Below are 21265 nucleotides of genomic sequence, written 5' to 3'. Positions count from 1 at the left end.
GGCGGGTGAGTGCGGTTCCGGAAGCCACCGAATAGACGGAAAGCAGATGAGATATCACAGCGAGACACGACAAAGAGACCCTCGCGTTTGCTTGATGGAGTCGTGGATAGAAAAGGGTATCGACTCCTTCCTTCATTTGCCTTCCTCCATGCACCCCCTGACTGTACATACTCCCCTGTAGATACACACATGTATATATATATATATATGTGTGGCTATTTGGACATGTGTGTCTACCCCCACAAGCGTATGGATGTGTATATGTGCAGCTATGCGTTTGGGATTTATGTGCATGCGTTTGCACTGTGTGTATACGGATCGACTGGTAGAGGGCTGCTTGGGGAAAGGAGCAAGAGCCTTGCTAGACGCATATGTGCATTAAAGCGCGAAACGTGCGCGCCGCCGCGGTTTCGCGCGGACTCCTCGCAGCCACAGAGTGTACCGACACCCGCGTGCAGTTCTCCACGGAGGTGTGTGCTCTCCTCTGTGCCGTCAGTCTAAACAGTGCATCTGCGGTTTGCGCTCTGCGTGTGCGTCTCGTTCTTCCTTCCTTTCCGCGCTTGTGAACTGCGCCTCGCGTTTTGCCAGGACTCGATGAGCAAGCTGAGCGGCCTTGCCCCTACAAATGGCTAGGGCAAGACTCGAAAACGTGGCTGAACATCCTGCAGCTGTCTCGGCACTCCTTCGGACGGGAGCAAATCCAGTTTTTCTGCGAACTTCCCGACATCATCGGCAAAAACGAGGCGCAGTGGAGGAAATTCCTCGAAGACAACGAGCCGGAGAAGCAGAGCGTCCCGGACTTTGAAGAGAGAATTCGCATGCAGAAGCCACTCGGGCCTTTCATTCGGCTCTGCCTCGTACGCAAACGAACGCTAGGCGCTGCCATCCACCGAAAAGGTGGCTTTTCGAGGCGCGACAGGAGCGCCGCGGAAAACCTACGAACGTTTAACCCTGAATTCTTTGGCTACCCCGGTTCTCAGCCCCCCCACCGACGCCTGTTCGCGGCAAGCGCACACACCTGTAAACCCATATGTATACATATACAGATGTATATATATATATATAGATATTTATATAGGTATATATATAGGTACATGTATGGGTGTATAAATAGGTATATATATATATATATATAAATATATAGGTGTATATATAGGTATATATATATATATATATATATATATAGGTATGTGAATGCATTCGCACACACAGCCGCATACGGGTTTTTGAATGTATATAAAGTACGTGGCGTATCGGAGTGCCGAACCACTGCACAGGCGGGACCCCTGTGCCACACGCGATGGCGTTTCGTGTTTTTGTGGAAGGACAGTCGAGAGCGCGCGGCGGTGCCTTCGACGGGGTGAGCGTCCAGGTTTGCAGACGCATCTGCAGGTTTGTGGGAGGTTCAGAAGACGGAGCAGACAGGAGGGGAATCCGTTTCCTTCCCAGCTCGTTCGCGGCCCGTAGAGAAGGGAACTGTGTTTCAAAGAAGAGGGATGTTTAGCCGGGAAGTCAGCGTCTCTCGTTGGTTTCTGCGGTTCGTTTTTTTCGGCTGTCCTCGGCGCAGTGGAGTCGCTCAGGAGCTCTTGCGAGACTCCGCGTTGTTGGCAGGTGCGTGCTGAGTTTGCAGCGACGCTTTTCGCGCTCTCTTCGTTGTCTGTCTGCGCAGCTGCGGGCCCTGCGAGAAGACCGGACTGTGGTGGCCTCTGCTCGCTGCATCGAAGCGTCGCTGGACCCTCGGTACACAGAGCCGGTGACAGACTCGGTGGAGTCGATTTGGCAGGAGTCGCAGAATCGCGTCCCCGTGCTCTTCCTTCTTTCTCCCGGCACAGATCCGACGGCAGTTATCGACGAGCTGGCAAAGAAGAAGAAAAAGTTCCCGACCGACAAAGTGTCTATGGGAGAAGGGCAAGAGATTGTCGCGCGAGAAAAGATCAAAAACGGCTTCCTCTCGGGGGGCTGGGTGGTCCTCCAAAACTGCCACTTGGGTCTCAATTTCATGTCCGAAATTGAAGAACTCCTCAAGGTTCAGGACGTTGCGAAGGTAAATGCACACCCTGCGCGGTGCCGAGGCGCGGAAACGAAGAGGAGCAACAGACTTCCCGTTCCGCTACGCGCTGGTCTGAGGGTGTTGAGATAGAAACCCAGACGCACTGGCCGCAGCCATGCGGGTTTTTGTTCTCACACGGGAAGCTGAAAACGTCCGCACGCGCCTCCACACGTCTAGGCACCGGCGAGTCCTGGGCACATTCCGCCTGTCAAGCGGCGGGGCCAGGCAGCGTGCACACGGCTAGCGTCGAAGGCAACGCACACAGCTGGGGCTTCGTTTTCGCTTGGCGTCGGGTGGAGACCAGTCGAGAAAGGTTGTTCGCTGTACGGGTCAGCTTCGCATGCACGACGCTGCCTCTCGCGCCCGCGCGGCTTCACACACGCCGCTCCATCGGCCCATACTCAGAGATCAGAGAGAGAGAAGAAGAGCCTGATGGATCAGCAAGATATGCGTATAGCGGTTCACCCTTCACGGCGTTGTCCGTGCCTCACTCGAAAAGGAGACGGGTTTCTCCTTGGTTGAGGATGTAGCACTTGAAGGCGTGCTCCGTTTGCTCGCGCTGCGTCAAGGACCGTTCAGCGGCACACACAGCTGCTTGTGGACTCGAATGGAACACGTCTTAGTTAACGGTTCTTGCCATACAGACGTTGCCGATCATTGTGGCGAGAAGGCAGCACCTTTCGGATGCTAGACCACACTCGAGCGTTTGATCCATGAGGAAAGCGGTACGGATGAACACGTTACAAAGCAGTGCATCTGCTGCGCAAGAGCATTTGGGGACAGGCGCAGATCTGCGCCGGCGCTGAGCCGGTGGACTGGCTCGGCGACCGACGGAAACTCGACAAAGGCGGGAAAACGATGCGAGGCAGCCGTTTACTCTCCGCATATAGGTGGGAGGAGATAAACGGTAGTTGTTACCTGATAGACATTCGTGCCTGGCTCTTACGGCACTCCTCCACTGGTCTGTTTGAGATAGCAGACAAGCGATGCAGCAATGCATCCGTGAAGCCGAAAAATCGAGCAGTGAGAGTGCACATGAAGTGCACCCGAGGAAAAGGACGTGTGCCTTTAATTCTGTCTCGCTAAAAACTTTCAGGACTTCCGATTGTGGATAACCTGCGAGTCACACAATCGATTTCCTATCGGCTTACTTCAAATGAGCATCAAAGTGACAAACGAGCCGCCTATCGGTCTGAAGGCCGGGCTGCATCGAACCTTCACGACCATGGTCACGCAAGAGACTCTCGACAAGGTGGACCACGAAAAGTGGCGAAACATTGTCTTTGCAACGGCGTTCCTACACAGCATTGTGCAAGAGCGACGAAAATTCGGTCCTCTAGGGTGGTGTGTGCCCTACGAATTTAACTACTCCGATTTAGAAGCCTCGCTGTTTGTCATTGAGAAACATCTGGCCTCGACAATTCTCGTCGGACAACCTCTCTCGTGGTCTACGATCTGCTACATGGTGGCTGAGGTTCAGTACGGCGGGCGAATTACAGATGATTTGGATAGAGAGGTAAATTTCCGTAGCCTCCGGGGGGAGCAGAGGTGATCCAGTCGGATCACGCAACGACTGACGAGCCCCCTGCCGGCTGCAAAAGATCCCGAAATCGCCTTGGATGCGCCACGGAGGAGGCACACCACAGGAAGAACGTGTGCGCCCACGACTTTACGGTGTATTTCTTCGCGGCGTTTCTACTCTCGGCTCTTCGCTTGCGCAACTACCGGGCGCACATGTGCAGCCTCCTCCCCTGTCAGGAAACTAGGCCGTAGCTTTTTTCGAGTCAAGTTGGAACACAACAGATAGATGCAGAGACAATGATGGAAAGGAAGCTAGAGAGACACTGACGGTCGTACAGCAACACTGTCCTGCCTCCAGCGACGGGAGGAGGGCAGGGGGCAATAATTGAATCTGTAGACACACATCCCAGATATATGCGGAATGGCAGATTATGTGGGGGACACGCGCAGTGGGCAACTGCTTCCACGTTACCGCACGCGCCTTGTTGAGCCTTGAAGCACACTGGGGAAGGCCAAGGCAGTGACTCGCCCGTACCCGTCGTCCAGGCGACTGACAGGGGGTTGGTTGTGTATCCCTATTCCATGGAGCAAGGCCAGCGAGAGACGTGAAGCCGAAACAAAGAAACAGCAAAGACTTTTGAGAGTGCCTTCTGCCGCCAAGCTGGAGCACCCTTCTCTTGGATTCTTTGTGCGAGGTGCATGCAGCTCTTCAATACTTACACCAGCAAGTGGTTTACCGATGATTTGTTCAAGCACAACTTCAGCTTCACTGGAAATGCAGCCAGCCAGCACGACTTCCAGTACCGGATCCCTGACTGCCTCGAAATCGGCGCGTACAGAGAGTACATCAATACGTTGCCTGCCGTTGATCAACCAAGCGTGTTCGGTCTCCACGTGAACGCAGATCTGACTTTCCGCCTTCAGGAATCTTCCTACATGCTCAAGACCATCCAGGTAAACACACTCTGCCCTACTAGCGTGGCTCCTCGGCCCAACCGCTCGCGGCATCTGCGGTCAGTTCAAGGAAATGAAACTTCCACCAAAGCGTTTTGTGGATTGACGTCGCTGACTTGAACAGTTGGTGGACTGCAGAGCGCACGCTTTTAGCACCGCATTTGGTGGGTCTGCTGTCCCTGGTACTGCGCAGGAAACGCAACCTAAAGATTCTAGGGGCGGCGGAGGCAAGTCTCGCGAAGAATCCGTTAAAGAGAAATGCCAAGAAATTCTCAGCAAAATGCCCCCAGACTTTGTCGAAGAACAGTACAGGGAGCAAATATCGAAACTGAGCAGTCCGCCAGGTCTGCAGAGCAAGGGTCTCCAAGTGCCGCTGAACATCTTCCTCTTCCAGGTGGGTCAGCTAGTCCGTTGGGGGTACCCAGTTCGAGCGAGTTCGCACTCGGAAGTGACACTATACTGGGGGCGTCTTTTTGCATTCTGCGTGGGCGTGTTTCACAGGAAGTCCAGCGCATGCAACGTATCATTGCCCTTTCGCGCAAAAACCTCATGGCGGTAATCGACGCCATCGACGGCCTCATCATCATGACGCCTGACTTGCAGGTACAGTGCGGTTCAAGCCCCCTTCGGACGACTTAAAACATCGGTTTCGCGCCAGTTTAGGGACACCCTCCTCTCAGATTTGCAGCGCAGGCATCCATGTCCATCTGTTTTTCTGGTTTCTCGTTCTTACTTGCACGTTCCTCTCCAGGACGATGTCAACTTGATCTTCGACATGCGCGTCCCCAAGAAGTGGCTGAGAGACCCCAGTGGAGCCGAAATCTCCTGGATCTCTCCGACGCTAGGCAAGTGGTTCAGCGGCATGCAGTTGCGAGTGGAACAGCTCGTTTCCTGGCTTCAGAATGGGCGGCCGAAATCGTTCTGGCTGAGTGGATTCTTCAACCCCGAAGGCTTTCTCACCGGGGTGATGCAAGAGGTGAGGAACGCAAAGACAACACAGGCGAAGCAGACCTCCTGGGCCGTGGCAGCAACTGTGTGACCACACAAGACTGTCCAGTTCGATGGGCGTCGGTCAGCACTGTAGCTGGTGCTGCCCTCAGTAACCTACACGGCTTCTCCGGAGCCTATATAAACTGTTCTGGAGGTGAACTAACTTTCTGCACTGCAGGTGACTAGACAGCACAAAAAAGACCAGTGGGGCCTGGACGACGTCGTACTGCATACGGAAGTGAAGGGCTACGACTATGACAAAGTCAAGGAGACTCCCGATGAGGGTGTCAACATTCACGGCCTGTACATCGAAGGGTCGAGGTGAGTTTGTCTTCCGACGCAGGCACTGAACCTGTAGGACGAAGCCAGAATCTGCGTGACGAGTGTAACTTTGTGTGCCGATCCCACACAGTAAAGTATCTCTGTCGAGCATGTTCTTAGGTGGAACTGGCACGAAGGCAAACTGGATGAATCTCTCCCGAAGGTCATGGTCGACAGAATGCCAATCTTGTATGTGACTGCAGTCACGTCGAAAGATAAAAAGAACCGAAGCGCGGAATTCGGCCAGTTTGAGCCGTATGATTGTCCCGTTTATAAATACCCGAAACGGACGGACAATTATTTGGTCTTTCGAGTAAACTTGCGAACAGAGGTGCAGCCGTCCCACTGGAAACTGCGAGGGACTGCTTTGCTGTGCTCGACCGAATAAGAGGCTGGGAGGATGCTTTACGTGAAGAGCGCCTGAGCTCGGTGTTGTCGAAAGTTTTTGTTCCTTGCAAAATGTCAGACGAGTTGAATGACACAGCACTCGCTGTTGAAGGACACAGCACTCGCTGTTGAATGACACAGCACTTGCTGAAAAAACCAGCAAGTGTTCGGCCTTGTGTTTGTCACGCATTGAAACCTGCTTGTCGTACCAATGAATTGGCCTGTGTATCATCCACACATTTACCAGAAACTGCAGCTCCACCAAACGTTCTTGGAAAAGAGCGAAGCACCGCTGCCAAGCACTGCTAACTGAGGCATGACAAGCCCCCCGTTTGCACTGCGCGAGTGGCGCTACGAGGTTACAAACATTTCCGACGTTCGTAACAGAGCCTGAGGCCGCGCAGTGAAAAATCATCTGCCGCCTTGCGGCTCGTTTTTCAACTCTACATACCTTCTGCGTGTCCATTGCTGTTCCATACGCGGCTGTCATATTGAGCGCCACGGCGGTGACATTGTTAAGTAAATTAGTAGTGGCAATGAAAGCTCTGCCGGGCAAAGATGCGTCTGCCAACTCGAACAACGTGTCAATCCATTCTTTTAGAGGAATCTGAAGTGATTGTCCGTCACGAAGCTCCAACAGTTTTAGTTTTGGGTGACCAGACTCATCGAGGAAGAGCCGGGGAGCAGATGGCGGAAAGAGCAGCGCGAGGGCATCAAACCGTGGCAGTTGATGACTCACTCCACGAGTGGGCTTCCCTACTAGTGAACGAGGAAGTATAGGGAACGTGAGGTTTGTTTTGTGACCAGCGTCTCGTCGAACTCCGTTCGGCCAATAGGCACCGCTGGATTCCTGTGCAGCAACTGAAAGAACTGTTTGCGACTCGCCCTGCCCGGGCCATTGCCAGTCAGAGATGAGAAGGACTGCGATGGAACTCGTCACAAGAAAAGCTGAAGCTGCCTGGCTCAGATGCTTCGCCATGGCCAAAGTGGCGTTGTTCTGGCGGGTGGACTACCGGTACAGGGAAAAAGGTTCACCGTGCAAGGCAGGGGCTTCCAAATGCCTTGCTGAATCAGCTAGGAGAGAGACATTGCCGAACAGGCACGGGATACGTGGGGATACTCGCTTGACTGGATACCACCTCGAGAATTATACCAAACCAGTTGCGGCTACGCCGGCAGACACACCATTGTTGTTGTCACAACGTTTGTGCCCAACCTTGCGGTCCCCAGCGCAAACAAGTGTCGGTACACTCACGTTTTCGCGGCGCCGCGGGCGCATGGGTTGAAACGAGTGCTTCCTCCTTTTGAGGTTCGTCTGTGCCTTTCACGGATCACGATATGTCAGGTATTAGAAGTGAGGTGCTACGTAGCGCTGGCCACTCGCGAAGAAACGCAGCGGCCGTGGTTTCTCTATTAGTGTGGTCAAAATTGCCCATGCTGCCACGCAGTACCACCCCACGGGAATGCTTAAGACAGCGAAAAGTGTTGGATTTCAATATCCTGTGTGCGAGCTGAACTTTCGGTGCGCATTCCTGGGCTCGTCGTAGGTAGGATGATCGGACTAACCGGGAAAAGTAACTTCTGGGGAAATCTGTTCGCGATCTTCACAACAGTTAATGAGGCCACGCTTGGAGACGTTGGTAGCCACACAAATCAGTTGCGACGTGAGGAATACAGGTCAGGCGGAATCGTGAGAAACGTGCGCTACGTGGGGGAATGTCGCTCATACACAGGGAGGGCAGCGAACTGCCTCCAAACTGGTTCCAACGATTGCCGCTCTGAGACAAAAAAAGCCACGCGAACGATACAGCAACGCGGATCCAGTCACTGCCACGTCGAATTATGGATGATGCGTCTGGGCCGCTCTACACGCCACCCACTGCTAGGACGGTGCCCAAATTCTTCGCGGGTTCCGTTTAACAGGCTGATTACACTCGCAGTCTGTCGCCACAAGAGCACGCCGACGGGCCCCTCAACGACTTCGGTTCTTCAGTTATCTTTCATTGACCCTTTCAGTGTTTTGGACCGACCGTTACGCCCACCGAGGATACCTGGATCGAGCAGTCCGATGGGGTTTGTTGGTGTTCGGCCGACCTGTTACGTTTGCTTCTCTTTTGTTCTACTTTTTAGCTACAGATTTACGTCTGAGTGTGACTCCATTGGCCCACGGGGCACTGGAGCTTCTCCGTCGGCAGCATCTTGCTGCACGTTGTCCCCCGAAGCAGCCGCGCCAGCGCCTTCAGCATCCCCGGCTCGGCTCTCAGGGTCGGGAGTTTTGGACTGCTCAGCACCGCTGGCTGACGCTTCGGGCTGTGGTGTGGCTGCCTGGGACACTGGTGCGGGTGTAGCCTGCTGGGGCTCTGGAGTTGCAGGCTCCCGGTGATTTGGCGCTGTGTCTTGCTGTTCCTGAGGCTCCGCCTCACTTTGGGCAGGCACGTCGGGTGGAGAGCTTTCGACAGCTTGAGGTGGCGACTCAAGTTGACCGGCCGGCGCCTCCTGGGGTTCCGCCGGAGCGGACTCACCTTCCGTCACAGGTGCATCTTTCGACGCAGCCTCGCCCTCTTGGGAGCCGGAAGGTGCCTCTTCCTTGCCTGTGGGCTTCTCAGGCGTCTCCTCCTGCACTTCTTTCTTTTGCTCCTTCTCCTCTTTAGCCTCCTTCATTGCCTTCGCATCGGGCCCCGCACCCATTCGCGGTCGAAGCCAATCACGGATCACACGATCCATGAGCAAGTCGCCTTCTGGCAACTCCTTGGAGAGGCAGTGCCACATGTTGTCGAGAAGCCACATATTCGCGTCCGGATGGTTTACGACATTCCCCGACTTGGCCACGTTGTCGTACTCAGCTTGGTATTTCTGAAGTAGACACAAAACCGGGCCACAAAACGCAGGATGTCAATTTTGACGCACGCACTGGAGGAAACAGTGCGAAAACCACGGCGCGGCTCCAACTCCCCCCGCGATCCCACGTAGACGGCGTAGGCGCCCTTGAAGCTCCAGGAGCGGCGTTGTGCAAAGCGGTTCGACAACCGACTTCAGTTCGCTCACCTCAAGGGTCTCCTGGCTACCGTCCATCTTTGCTCCCAGCGTGGCTGCAACGATCACGGAGCCTTCGGGGTCTACGAAGGTGTCGTTCTTGGAGTGCACGATCAGCAAGGACGGCGTCTCAGGGACGTAGAAGGGATATGGAAGAGGAGAGTCCTTCGTTTTCACAGCCGGTTCCGGGAACGCAAGGAAAGGCGCCTGCGTCTGCACTGTTTCCACAACGCGAAGCAGCTCATGCGACAGCCGTGCTCTGGACTTGCCCTGTAAAACGCAGCCACACCCGCAATTCGCTTTCGGTGCCTGCCAGGGACTGGAGGGATTGCGCGCAGATCTTCCACCTGGTAGATTGAAGGCCCCTCGGTTGGAAGGCTCGGGAAAGAGGCGACCGTTTCACTGCGCAGAACCGATCGAGGCTCGCCGACTGGCCCGGAACGAAGGGACGGTGTCCGGATGCGGGGCCGAACCCACCGTTTTCGCCTAGCTGGCCGTTACTTACCGTGTAGCAGAGAGGGTCAATTTCGATGAGGTCGTGGAAGAAAGGATACATTTGATTCTTCGCGGGCTTTCCCACTTCGAGAGATGGTACGATCGCGGAGAGCGCACGGGCGAGCGGAAGCAAACGCTTGTTCTTCTTCTTCAGTCTGTCCATTCGGAAGAGCGGAGCCATGCAGATCGCTCCTCTCAGGGGCAAAGGCCTCTTTTCTGGCGCACCTTCGCCCGATGCCTACAAACATTTTCGCGCAACAGTTAGGGGCCAGCCCGGGAGTCTCGAAGGCAAGATAATGTGTGAAACGAAGTGCCCGGCGCCGTACCTCTTCCTCAGTGCAGCCGGCCTCACGTCGCAACTGGAACCGGGAAGTATTCGAGGGGCGTCGCTGCGACTCCGAACCGACCCGAACTCGCGCGAGGCCTGCCTGCTCATGTGAGGGGGGCGTGTCGGCGGCCGCTCACATACGCAGTCAGACATGCAGTCCTCACGTTGTCCCGGCACGCCAGGCAACCGTCGCCAGTGAGAGACCTAAGTGTGGTGGGTTTGTCAGCTTCGCAAATGCATGATGGCAGCGCGAGTTGCTCGAGAGTCTCAGCGTTACTGCATCGCTCGTCCGGTGCCTACCGCCACTTTGTTGCTCTTTTTGCACGAGGGGCCGCCTCCTGCAAGCTGGACGACGCGCGCCGTGATGCATCCTCCGAGGGAGATACCGCAAATGAAGATGGGGAGATTCGGATCCTGGCTGGGGAGTACTTGCTCGTACAGGAACTGCAGTGTATCCCGTGGGAGATCCTCCATGTCGAGAATATGGCTCTTCTTCCCCTTGTGGCCTTCCGATAGGCCAAACGATTGCTGGTCTAAACAGTGCACACTGCACTGTGCGTTGTTGAGTTTGTGTACCCAGGAGCCTTCGTACACGGGTGGGCTCTTCAGGTTTTCAGGGTCGTGGCGCAGGTAGTCGAACCGCGCGTGCATGCCATAGCCATGACACAAAACCACTTTCGCGCGAGCATCGGGAACAACCCAGTGGTGGCCGTAAAGCACAAGTCCCTCGGGATTCCTCATTTCTGTCTGAGTCACCGGACCCGCGTTCTGGAACCATTCCTTCGCCGCAGCAGCGGCTTTTTCGCGCTTCTTCGCCAACTTTGACGGCGAAGGAGTGGCGGGTGTCGCCGGTGCGGTTTGAGGAGCCATGGCTGCTGCTCGGAACAAACTGCGACAAACGTAGGAGCCTATTGAAAAACTCGGACAGACCGACTTTCAGCGCCCCAAAAAACCAGGCTCCAGGGAGGTCCACAGAAGAAGACAGGTTTCTGCTTTCTCGGAACGCGAGATTTCACAGCTCACCCCCGGTGCACAGTGCAGGCGGTCAGCGAAGCGCAAGGTACGAACTGTTGTGCGATCGAAGTCTTCTCGACAAAAACGCGAAAAAAAGAACCACGACCTTTTTCTTCGCGAAGCAACAACCACAGTCGCGAGTGACAACCTGCACCACAGACACTCGGAAAGGGGCTTCTGGAGGGAAAGATGTGCTAGATGTGCAATTTCAGCCCCAGCGCATGTTTTCGGCTAACCCTGCGCGGAAGCGGCGAGGGGCAGTGTTCTGCGAGAGGCCAGAGACAGTCAGCGATGCTTGCCACGCGAGACCGCCCAAAGCGTCTTGCTGATTTCTGGATGTCCTCCAACAAGCACGCCAAGTCAATTGCACAGTTCCCCCCCAGAACTCAGCGCGATTTTCCTCCAGAGGCTTCGGTTGTGTCGGCATGAGTCCGGGTTCCCCCCAGCAGCCGCAGCGCGCCCGAGTCGGGTTTCGTGCGAGAGCGCAGGGCACCCGTCGCTTCGTGGCTCGGCGGAAACGCGAGACACCGCCGAGAAACAGCCGAAACGCCCCGAACCGAGAACGGACCACTGGAACACGTGTAAATATGTCCATATAGAGAGTCTTGGAGGTTGTACAGCGGTCACCGAAATTGCCGCACTCCACTACCGGTAGCCCCCCCTTCCCGAAGGAACCTAGGCGAGCTCGCATTCGGTTCGACGGTTCAAATTCCGGAGATCGGGGCGGGTCGGCGCGAGACTGCAGAACAGCTGCACGGAAACCGGAGCACCCGTCCCCTCAGGCACGGACGGGCAATTGCATAGTTGCGCGAGAAAACACGACTCGGACCAAGAACTGTGTAAACACCGAGATGTCGGAACAACCCAAGGCCTGTGCCTTCTCGTGTGGCCTGGTTTCACAAGCAGAAATTACCCTAGACGGGGTGGGGCAGTGCGGGAACTCCGCATGTCGTTGTGCCACGCGGGCCCTACACACGGCCTCGGCACCGAGAACAGCTTGTCGGCTGGCAGCCGGTTGTTGAGCAAGGAAAAAGGTTCTTTCGTTCGTACACAGGGCACCACGAGCTCTCAGCTGCACGTTTCTCATTTTCATTGTCACCGGACGTCCGTTGACGCTGGCCGAGGGAGCACAGGTTGTGCGTGTGCGGCAACTGGGGACGGCTTCCGTTTCTCTTGCAGCCGCAAGTAGTGATTTTGTGCGTTTTCTTCTTCACGAAAACGTCTGATATTCACTCGGAATTTGGAAGGACAACAGCGGTTAAGTTTGAGAATTCATCCACTCCCACTCCACAGAGCACGGCCCGCTCGTTCCAGGCAATGCACACACTCACATCCACTGATGGCAAGACAACTGTGCACAAGAGGACACCAAAATGAAGCATGTACCCTTCAGTGTCACCAGGTTTAAGGAAAGCTGACGAGCCATCGACAGGTGCATCGCTCAACAGGTTAACCACTGCCGTTATGTATAAAATCCCAGGCAAACCACGCCGTATCACAGATCTTTCGCGCTTGCTCTTTCCGTCTGTACACGCCCTGATGGGTCTATTCATTCTTTTTTAAATCCAGCAGCAGGCGCTTTTCACGGCGTTCCTGAAAACCAGATGAATGCGGCCGGTTGCTTTGTCGGACCTCATCGTGTCCCGTTGTCCTCTCTAACGCTGGAGCACCGTGTGGAGTGGCCCAGCCGATAATGGCTGATTTTATTGAAGAGTAGACACTGAAGAAAGCGCGAAACAGTCGACGGCCCGGAATGAAGCCACCAAAAACAACTGGGCCTAAACCGTAAACAAGACGACAGAACCGTCGTTCGGATCGGCCGGTGGGGACTGACATTTCATGCCGGAAACCCCGACAACACCGTCCGCCACTTGTCAGCAAAAGAGTAGACACAGAATTGGATTTTTGATGCAAAGCCGGAGAGGTGGAGGGGACCGCAAAGTCACCCGGAAACAAAAGAAATGAGGGTGTGGGCAAGTGCCGAATGAAATGTCGTAAGAGAAAGCGCGTGTTGCCAGCGGAGAGAAGGCAGAAACTGCAGGCAATTCCGAGTGACAGCAGCGAAACGCAACCCCGCACTCAAAGATATGACACAGGGAATTCCTAAGCCGTGTCTCGCAGCAACCAGGTGTCGGAAAGTGGATCTTCTACGACGTGGTCGTGCTTCACAAGGTTCAGCCATTTATCCTTCAGCTGCATGTTTGTTCTGCCCCCGAGAAGGTGTCCATAGTGCCGGGAGATGTTCTTCCAGTTGCCAACCCCATATTCATTCACACCGCGAACGAATGCCTCCGTTTCCTCCACTGTCCACCGCAACCTGAGAAGAAACCATAACCATACAGCACAAAACAGACAGCCGCGTTGTCTTACACACGAACGGTCCCCTCCTGATGCTTGCGCCTACTTCGTTTCGTGCGAAGTCGACTGCTCGCTCTCTACCACTCTCTCTCGTCGAGCCACGTCTCTTCCTGGTGCTCACCTCTATCTCTGGATCGCCCGCGACGTCGTTTTTGGATTCGCTGTCTCTTGTTGCGTCTCACCCCCTGTCTCTCTGCCACGGCCCGTCCCTCTGCGCACCACGTTTTTCCTACCTTCTTTCCTTCTTGACCGCTAATGCACTCGCTTCGAAGGCATGCGTCTCATCTTTGATGTTTCTCCCAGTGTCACCAGAGCTAGCTCTCCATCCTCGTCCACGCGATGCCCGCGAGTTTCCTGCTTGCCCAGCTTCGTCCGCGTTTTCGTCTTTGCACACTCGTCGGCGCTCGCGTCCACTCTCATGCGCGCCGTCGCCTTCCTCGCGTGCCTCAGCTAGACACAAAGCTGCCTCGACAGTTTGGAGGCTCGCCATCTCAGTTGGAACGGAAAGCCGTCCTGGGAGCATTTGCCACTCTCTTGGTCGCGACGCTCGGACCTTTTCGCGGCAATTCCCCTCTGGAGAACCGTCGTCATGGGCGTGTTGTGAAAATCGCGATGCGGAGACAGAATCCCCGGCAGCAGTCCTCGGAGTCGCGCACTCTGGGAAAGGCTTCGCCCAGACAAGAGAAGCGATTTTTTCTGGCGAGTGCATGCGGCGGCTCTTGCGGTCGCGCCGGCCTCTCACCCACGCAGAGATGGAACAAGGCCTCCCTGTCCGCACTGTCTGGGTCGGAACGCTGCGAAAAATACGGAGTGACGCAAAAGCACACGCGACGCGAGGCTATCGCTTGCAGCCTCTATGCACCATCATATCACATCGTTTGGAGAGAAAGATCGACGCGAACGCAAATACAGACAGACGTGTAGGCGCAGATGCAGAACGTGGAGAGATGTGCACATGCGTAGGGAGCGGGGAGATAGGTTCGGCGAACATTGAACGCTACACGCACCTAGATGAATCAAAGGCTGTCTTCGTGGAGACGCATAGGCGTGTGCAGAGAGGCACACACACACACACTCGGTTAAGGAGTTGCATCACTCGATAGAGAGATGATTTGAAAAGCGTTTTACGTGAAAACCACACACACACACATAAGCAGGGCCATTTTGAGAAAGACCGATGCGCAGACCGAGCAGGCCCCAGAGAATCAAACGGAGAACTGGATCGGCACATGCCACAGAAGGGCGCAGAAAAGCCACCACAGCGAAAGATCCACAGATCGACAGTTGAGGCAGAGATGGATAGAAACCTGGCTAAAGCCGCCTTCCAGCAGTGGACGAAGAAGTTAGAGAAGGCCGAGAGGTAGCGCGAGCTAAAGACACGGGCAACAAGGTCGGAAAGCACGTGAGTTAGAACGCGGTCACAAGTGAAGTGACGTCGCATTCTGCAACGAGAAAAGCACTGAGACTTTTGCTTAGAAAGACATGCACCAAGGGACATCGACGGGTCCCTTCACCGGGGCCGCGTCCCAGTGGCCATCTCGCAACTCGCGGCGAGCTTTTCGCTCGATTCCACAGAAGGACTCCAAAACTGTCTTGGCGAGTGGACAAGCCTGCCCGTGTTCTCTCTGTGTGTTTCTTCGCTTACTCTTCGATTTCGTCTCGTTCCCCTTCGCTGCCCGTTTCTCGTTTCACTGTATACACGTCTCTTGCCTCCCGTCGCTCTCGAGGCACCTGGTGCCGCCCCCGTCGGCGTGCCTTTTCTTCGCTTCCTCCGCATCCAGCTTTGCTGCGCCGCGCGTCCCGGGCGGTAGTCACAGACGAGGAAAAGGCCTGACGCGCTGCGAGGGTCCCCGCGCGCTTCGCGCCTCCCCCTTCCTGCTGTCTGCCGGTCCTTCGTTCCCTGGACGCCCCTTCGTGTCGCCCTCTCCTCGCCTCGTTCGGTCGGCCGCTCCTGTGGGCAGTCTGCGCGCCCTCGGCGCCTCTCTCGAGTGCCTCCACGTGTCTCCCTTTCCTCCGGCCTCGTCGCTGGCCGACTGCGCTGAGTCGGCGCGGTTTTTGTGGCGACGGCCTCCCCGGTCGCTCTTCGTGTCTGTCTAGTTGCGAGAAAGTCAAGTTGAAGCCTTCTCCGTCGCGTTCGCACTCGGCGGCCCAGTCGTCGCCCTCGGTGGCGCCGTCTGCGTCTCGTGCCTCCTCCCACTCCCTCTCGAGGTGCGCGAGAGTGGCGTCGAGCTCTCCTCGCTCTCTCGCCAGCTGCGCGTGCAGTTCGTGGTAGCTGCGGAGGCCTACCCAGTGCGCATACCACGCTGTGAAGTGGCTTTCCGGCAAACAGTGCTCACACACAAAAGTGATGTAGATGCACAGTTCCCGGGCGGTTTGCTGGACGAGACCTCGAACACAGTCGACGTATCTCGCCAACCAATGCGGATCAAAGAAACCGCCGTGCCTTCCTCCGGCGCCTCCGTCGAGGAAACCGGGAAAGCCCGACCCTCTCGGAGATGAGTCTCCTCTCGGAACCTCGAGGTCGTCCTCCACTTCTCTCGGCCTCCCACCCAACTCGGCGTTATCCAACATCAAGCTGCGCCTTTGGTCTTTTGCCTTCCAGGGTCTACCTTCTGCAAGGTCTGTGGCTTCTTTGTCTCCTTCGTCGCTCCCTTCCTGTCGCCCGGCAGCCCACTGGTTGGCTTGGCCCCACCCCCAGGAAGAGGCGACCGGTGTTGAGTTCTCGTTTCGAGAGGAAGGCAAGGGACACTCGAGACACGAAGTCGCCCATGGCGCCCCCTGTTCTCGGACTTCCGCCCCGCCCTGCGGTAGCACCTTCTCGGCTTTCCTCGCTCCTCCGACTCCCCTTTTCCGTTGCGGCGGAGTCTCCACCTCGCCACTGGCGACGCGCCCGTGGAGCCAAGCTGCCTGCCCTCCGGCCGCGTCTTCACCTGCGTTTCCATCCTCGTTTTCTTTCTCGTCGGCGGCCTCGCCTACCGCCTCGCCCGCTTGTCCGGTGCCGCACGTTTCCTGCAGCTGAGGTTGACCCTCAGACCGTCGGCTCAACCGCAGCGCAGCCCTGAGCCGGCTTTCCTCGAGATCGCGACAAAAACAAAGGTTGGCGCAAAGACACTCGAGCGCACCCGCGCGACCTTCGTTTTCGTCCTGGAGACTCCGGTCGATCTGCCTCAAGATCCGCTCGCCTTCGCCGACGTCTGGGCACCCTCCTGGACCCGAGACATCGCCGACTGGGAGATGCAGGAGCGCCTCCAACAACAGCACGTCTCGTGCGACACGGCAGAACGCCTCGTCGAGCTTCAGGTCGAGACTACCCTGTGCAGTCTCACAGCCGCCGGCGTTGCCCACGCCCTCGCCTTCGCGTTCCACCCTCAGCAGCGCATCGCCCCACGGTCCTTCTGTCGAGGGGGGACTGGCGCCGTCTCGGTGTGGGGCCGAAAAGCCTAGACCCGGTGCCTTCCGTAGACACGCGTCCGTGGGCGCAAGGGACACTCGGAGACTGTCTGCTTCGCCTCGGGACCTGGCGCGTTCTCCCTCTGCACGTTCGCCGTCTCCAGGTTCGGCGTTTGCTGGCGCCGCCCCACTCTCTGGCTCCTGGTCGTCTTCACCTTCCGTTGTCATTCCCCACTTGCCTGCCGGCTCTGCGTCGTCGCCCCAGGGTGGCGTCTCTCGTGGACTCGGCCCTTCCTCCGGCTTCTCTCTCCATTCCTCCCTCTCTTCTTCGCGACAGAGGGCGTGAACTGCGCAGACGCTTTCGTGGACCCGCGCGAGAACTGCAGCGCAGGCGCGCATTTCTTCCACGAGAGCCCTGCGGGCGACGTCCAGGTCAGCCGACGAGACTGCAACTCTCGTCTGTCTCCTGGCCTCCTCGCTGGTGCCACTCGCGCCCCGTCGCTCCGCGCTGCCGAGAACATCGCGTGCACGCAACGGCGCACATCCCTCTCCCTGGCTTCGCACGGGCCGTGTCTCCTCCTCGCCGAACGCGGCCGATCTGCGAACCGGAGCGTCGCCCGGCCGTGGCCCGTCTCGGAGGTCGCCCCCCGCACCTGCCGTGGCCGTTAGAGTCCCCTGCCACGCCCGGAGAGCAGAGAAGAAAGAAGACAGAGCCGCGGGAGCTTCGTCCTGCGGCGTGGGCCAGAGGCGCTGAACGAGGGAGAAAAGAGCTGCGCGAAGCAGCGGAGGAGAAGGAAGAAAGAAAGGCGTCGCTGGCGCCGCTGGGTCGCTCTCCGCTGCTGACAGAGCTTGCTTGCGCTGTCGGGGCGGCTCTTTCGCCGCCTGCGCGTTCTCCCAGCGCGTCTCCGCCGAGTTGACCTCTTTGCTCTCCTCGCGGTCGGCCGCTGGCCTGCCTCCTGTCTCTGCCTCGGGGATCCCTGACGCAGAGACTCGCCCCGGCGAAGAGACAGCGGTGCCCTTGTCTCTGGGCCGAGCCTCACAAGGCCCGCGATCCGCACAGGTCTCGTACACGGTGAACGCCTCCGAATGCGCAGACGCCGCCTTCAGCAGCTTCAGGGCCCCCGCGACGAGACACGAAGAAGAGACTGGCCTGGCTGGGCTTCCCGAGTCGCGGCAGTCCGTGGCCTCCCGTAGCGACGAGGCCCACGCAGTCGCGTCAAGTTCACAGAAGAGGACGTTCCAGAGAGGACGTCCTAGATTCTCTCGGTCGCCCTCGTCGTCGCTGACGCCCAACTCATACAGGCCGCGGCGCCGACCACCATAGCGCTTCCACAGATCGCGTTTGATGCTCGTCTCTGCCTTCTCAAAGAACGGCACAGGAGAACCGCGATGCCGGGAGAAAAGGGCGAAAGTAGACCTCTCATTCTGCGTTCCCTCGGAGACAGCCGATGAGAGAGACTCCCCGCAGTTCGGAGAGGACATCCTCTGAGAAGACCGTGACCTGGCACGAGGCTCGTCCGCCTCCATCGCTTCCGGTGTCTCCTTGCCGTCTCCTCTATGGCGCGTTCCTGCATCACAGGTGCCTTCCGGTTCGCCCCGACTCTCCTCCATCTCCCCTCCCGCACAGCACGTCCTCGGCGGACTCTCTCCTTCCGCCCCGATCCCCGCTTCCTCGTCTCTCTCTGGTTCTCTTTCGCGCCTCTGCGCTCGTTCTTGCTCGCAAAACTCGAGGGCCAAGAGCCGCAGCTGACCTGCGAGACTCTGATGGTAGCTCCGCGCGGCTTCAAAGTCCGCCGACGTGGGCGCAGGCGCCGAGAGGCGACAAGGCGCTGCGATGTGAGCTGGGAAAAACAAGTCGCGCCCGCCCGCCCTCAGCGCACTGTCCACGGCTCGGAAGGCACCGTGCGCAAGCAGATGCGTCTCACTGTGTCGCTGAAGACACCGCGTCTCCGCCGTTTCCCGGTCGTCACTAAACTCAGTGTGTTCCGTCGCGGGAAGACAGAGCGGCGAAGCTGGAGAAGAGCCAGGCACGGAGGCTGGCGAAAGGGAAGCGAAGGCACCCAGTGATTTGGTCACAACACTTGGTTCGCCCGTACCGTCGTCTCCTCTCTGACTCTTGGCCTCGCCCTGCTCTCCTTCACACTCGCAACTCTTCTGCGCATCCGTCTTGCACAGGTTTCGCCCGGCCGTGGCCTCTCGGTCCGTCTTGCCTTCGGCCGCTCGAGGCTCTTCGGGCGCCTCATCTTCTTCGTCCCTCGCCACCTGGCTGCTGTCGCCGTCTCCGGCGCGAGGACCGTCAGCCTCGGCCCTGCCGCCCGTCGCCTCTTCCGTCTCTTGCTGGTGCGTGCATGGAGACGTCACCCCCCCCAGCCGCACCGAGCTCCGGTTGGCCTCCGCCGCGGACGGGAGGCCGAGGAAACTTGCCCAGAAGGCAGAAGAGGCGAAGAGGTGATCCGCGAGCGCTTCGGCCATGAGGCACGCGAGAGAAGGCGGAACTGAAGGCTTGGCGTTGTGGAGAGTGTCGGGCAAGTCGAAGGCGAGGCGCGTCCTCGCCCAGACGCTTCCGAATGGCGAGAGAAGTTTCCTGCGCTTCGCTCCGTAGCGCTCACCGCAACCCTCTGAAACGGGAGAGGGACCAGGAGACAGGAGACGAGGCGCCGAGGGACTGGAAGAGACAGCGGCTGGACGCGCCCCGCGAAACGAGGGAGAGAAGACTAGGGAAGGTTTTCGCGATGGCGAACCGTCGCCACGATCGCCAGGCTCTTCATCGTTGGACGCGTCTTGGTTTTTGCTGGGCACTGGCGGAGGCGTGGACGGAAGACGACGTGTCTTGCGTTTCCTCGCCCCTCCGACACCGGCCTCCTCCGCGGCACGCGTTTCCCCACAACTCGACAAACACCCCGACGGAGATGTCTCGCTCGTCTTCGCTTCTCGTGCCGGGTTTCCCTCGCGGGTCTCGCAGATTGAAACTGCATGCGTCGGCCGGATCTGGGGACCGTGGCCTCGCCCGCGCCCCGCACTCGGCGAAGAAGAGTCGCGTCTGTTTGGAAAGAAACGCGGCGGGCTGCGGGGCTGCGTCGCCCCTTCCAGCAGCGGGTTGTGACCCAGTGCGTTCTCCATTTCCTGCTCTCCTCGAGAGACGGGGTTTCTCTGTTGCCCTTGTTTCCTGGCGGGGGGTGCTGACAGAGAGACTCGCAGTGTGTGTTGTTGTGAACCCGAGGAAGCCGAAAACGCGGCCTCTCCACTTGGCACAGGAACCGCCGCTTTCTTTGACGAAAGCGCCACGCGAGAGTTTCGGCCGCTTCAACCGCCTCCCCGAAAGGAGACGGATGCAGCGAAGCAGTCGGATCCCGCGTTACACAGAGACAACCACGAGTCGACAGTCTGCGTAGATCGTGACGAAGCGCAATGGAGAGTGGCAGCGTGCTCTCGCGTTTCACCCCGTGCCAATAGCTCTACACCCCCTTCGTACGTCAGGGGGCAGGTAAAGAGCGAGGAAGCGACAAAGAGACAAAGCGAGGCGGATAGCAAGAGCGAGAGAAGAGCCGAACAGACAGGAGAGCGGAGACACAGCCTGTTTTGGACGTCGCGGAAACGGCGACCACACGCTGCGACGAAGAGGAAGAAGGTCGACAAACCCTGGCAACTCCGGAGGCGCCAGCGGCGAGGCGCACTCAGAGACGGCCTTTCCCGGCGTGTTTTCATTCCCGTTTTTCTCTGCTGTGCGAGGAAGAGGCTGACTGGACTCGAGACAGATCGAAGGCGAGGAAAGCCGCTGTCAGCTTTTTCTCACTTCAGTGGGGGTCTGAGCGTCGCCCGTGCGGCGTTGTCGAGACAGCAGAGACGGCGGAGACAGGAAGCCTCTCCGCTGCCTGCACACTCGAGAGTCGCCACACTGGTTGCAGTGCTGCTCTCTCGCGAGTGCGCTGCGTTGTGTGTCCGTTTTCCCTCGACTGTTTGGTCTTTTGAGCCCGAAAGCGCCAAAAACTCCGCTCTGAAGGAAACGCCCTCCGTGCACATGCGCGACACTGCACAGCTAGCGCATGCATGCGCAGGCAGCGCGTGGACGAGACACGACCTGGAGGGAAACGCAAGTCTCGGGGGTGCTGAACGCGAAAACGCGGAACCCGCCACTCTAACCCAAGTTCTTCTGCCTGTCGCTGCATGCCTTGACGGGGGAGGAAAAAGGGAAAGTGAACAAAAGGGCGGGGAAAGGCGAGAGCTGAGAAGGGTGATTGGAAGGTTCAAAAAGCCGACCGGTCACCACCGCACACGCGCGTGTCTGCAGTTCTTGGCGTCTTTCGCGCTTCTTTGCAGCGCAAACAGCCCGTTCCCTCTTAAACCGCCACGCGACGCTTTCAGCTTCGCTGGTTTTCCCGTTTTCTTCCGATTCTACGACACAACCTCGTGGACGCCGCACACGC

At 57.7% G+C, this 21265-nt stretch overlaps 3 protein-coding genes across 3 annotated transcripts in view; 1 reads left to right on the top strand and 2 right to left on the bottom strand.

Moving 5' to 3' along the window:
• The window catches only part of NCLIV_044570 (hypothetical protein), a gene marked incomplete at both ends in the record, with an annotated part of 46344 nt that extends 40120 nt beyond the window's left edge, over positions 1 to 6224 (top strand). Inside the window, 9 exons of the mRNA XM_003881379.1 lie at positions 589 to 857; positions 1670 to 2044; positions 3147 to 3566; positions 4277 to 4525; positions 4719 to 4919; positions 5027 to 5128; positions 5277 to 5501; positions 5694 to 5836; positions 5957 to 6224. Of these exons, the coding sequence (XP_003881428.1) occupies positions 589 to 857; positions 1670 to 2044; positions 3147 to 3566; positions 4277 to 4525; positions 4719 to 4919; positions 5027 to 5128; positions 5277 to 5501; positions 5694 to 5836; positions 5957 to 6224 (2252 nt within the window). The remainder of the gene's footprint in view (positions 1 to 588; positions 858 to 1669; positions 2045 to 3146; positions 3567 to 4276; positions 4526 to 4718; positions 4920 to 5026; positions 5129 to 5276; positions 5502 to 5693; positions 5837 to 5956) is intronic.
• A 2129-nt stretch (positions 6225 to 8353) lies between these two features.
• On the bottom strand, positions 8354 to 10949 carry NCLIV_044560 (lysophospholipase, related; the record flags this gene model as incomplete). Its single annotated transcript, XM_003881378.1, has 4 exons — positions 8354 to 9076; positions 9269 to 9526; positions 9762 to 9989; positions 10380 to 10949. 4 exons carry the CDS (start codon positions 10947 to 10949, stop codon positions 8354 to 8356), a joined length of 1779 nt encoding a protein of 592 aa, XP_003881427.1.
• Positions 10950 to 13196: 2247 nt separating this feature from the next.
• NCLIV_044550 (conserved hypothetical protein) lies at positions 13197 to 19961 on the bottom strand (the record flags this gene model as incomplete). The annotated part of the gene is made up of 3 exons (XM_003881377.1): positions 13197 to 13410; positions 13685 to 14245; positions 15097 to 19961. The coding sequence occupies 3 exons, from the start codon at positions 19959 to 19961 to the stop codon at positions 13197 to 13199; spliced, it is 5640 nt and encodes a 1879-aa protein (XP_003881426.1).
• Positions 19962 to 21265: the final 1304 nt, after the last annotated feature.

Source organism: Neospora caninum, chromosome IX (assembly GCF_000208865.1).
Source record: "Neospora caninum Liverpool complete genome, chromosome IX".
Classification (NCBI taxonomy): Eukaryota; Apicomplexa; class Conoidasida; order Eucoccidiorida; family Sarcocystidae; genus Neospora; species Neospora caninum.
The sequence above is the reverse complement of the archived record's forward strand: the minus strand, read 5'-3'. Positions and strand labels throughout refer to the sequence as shown.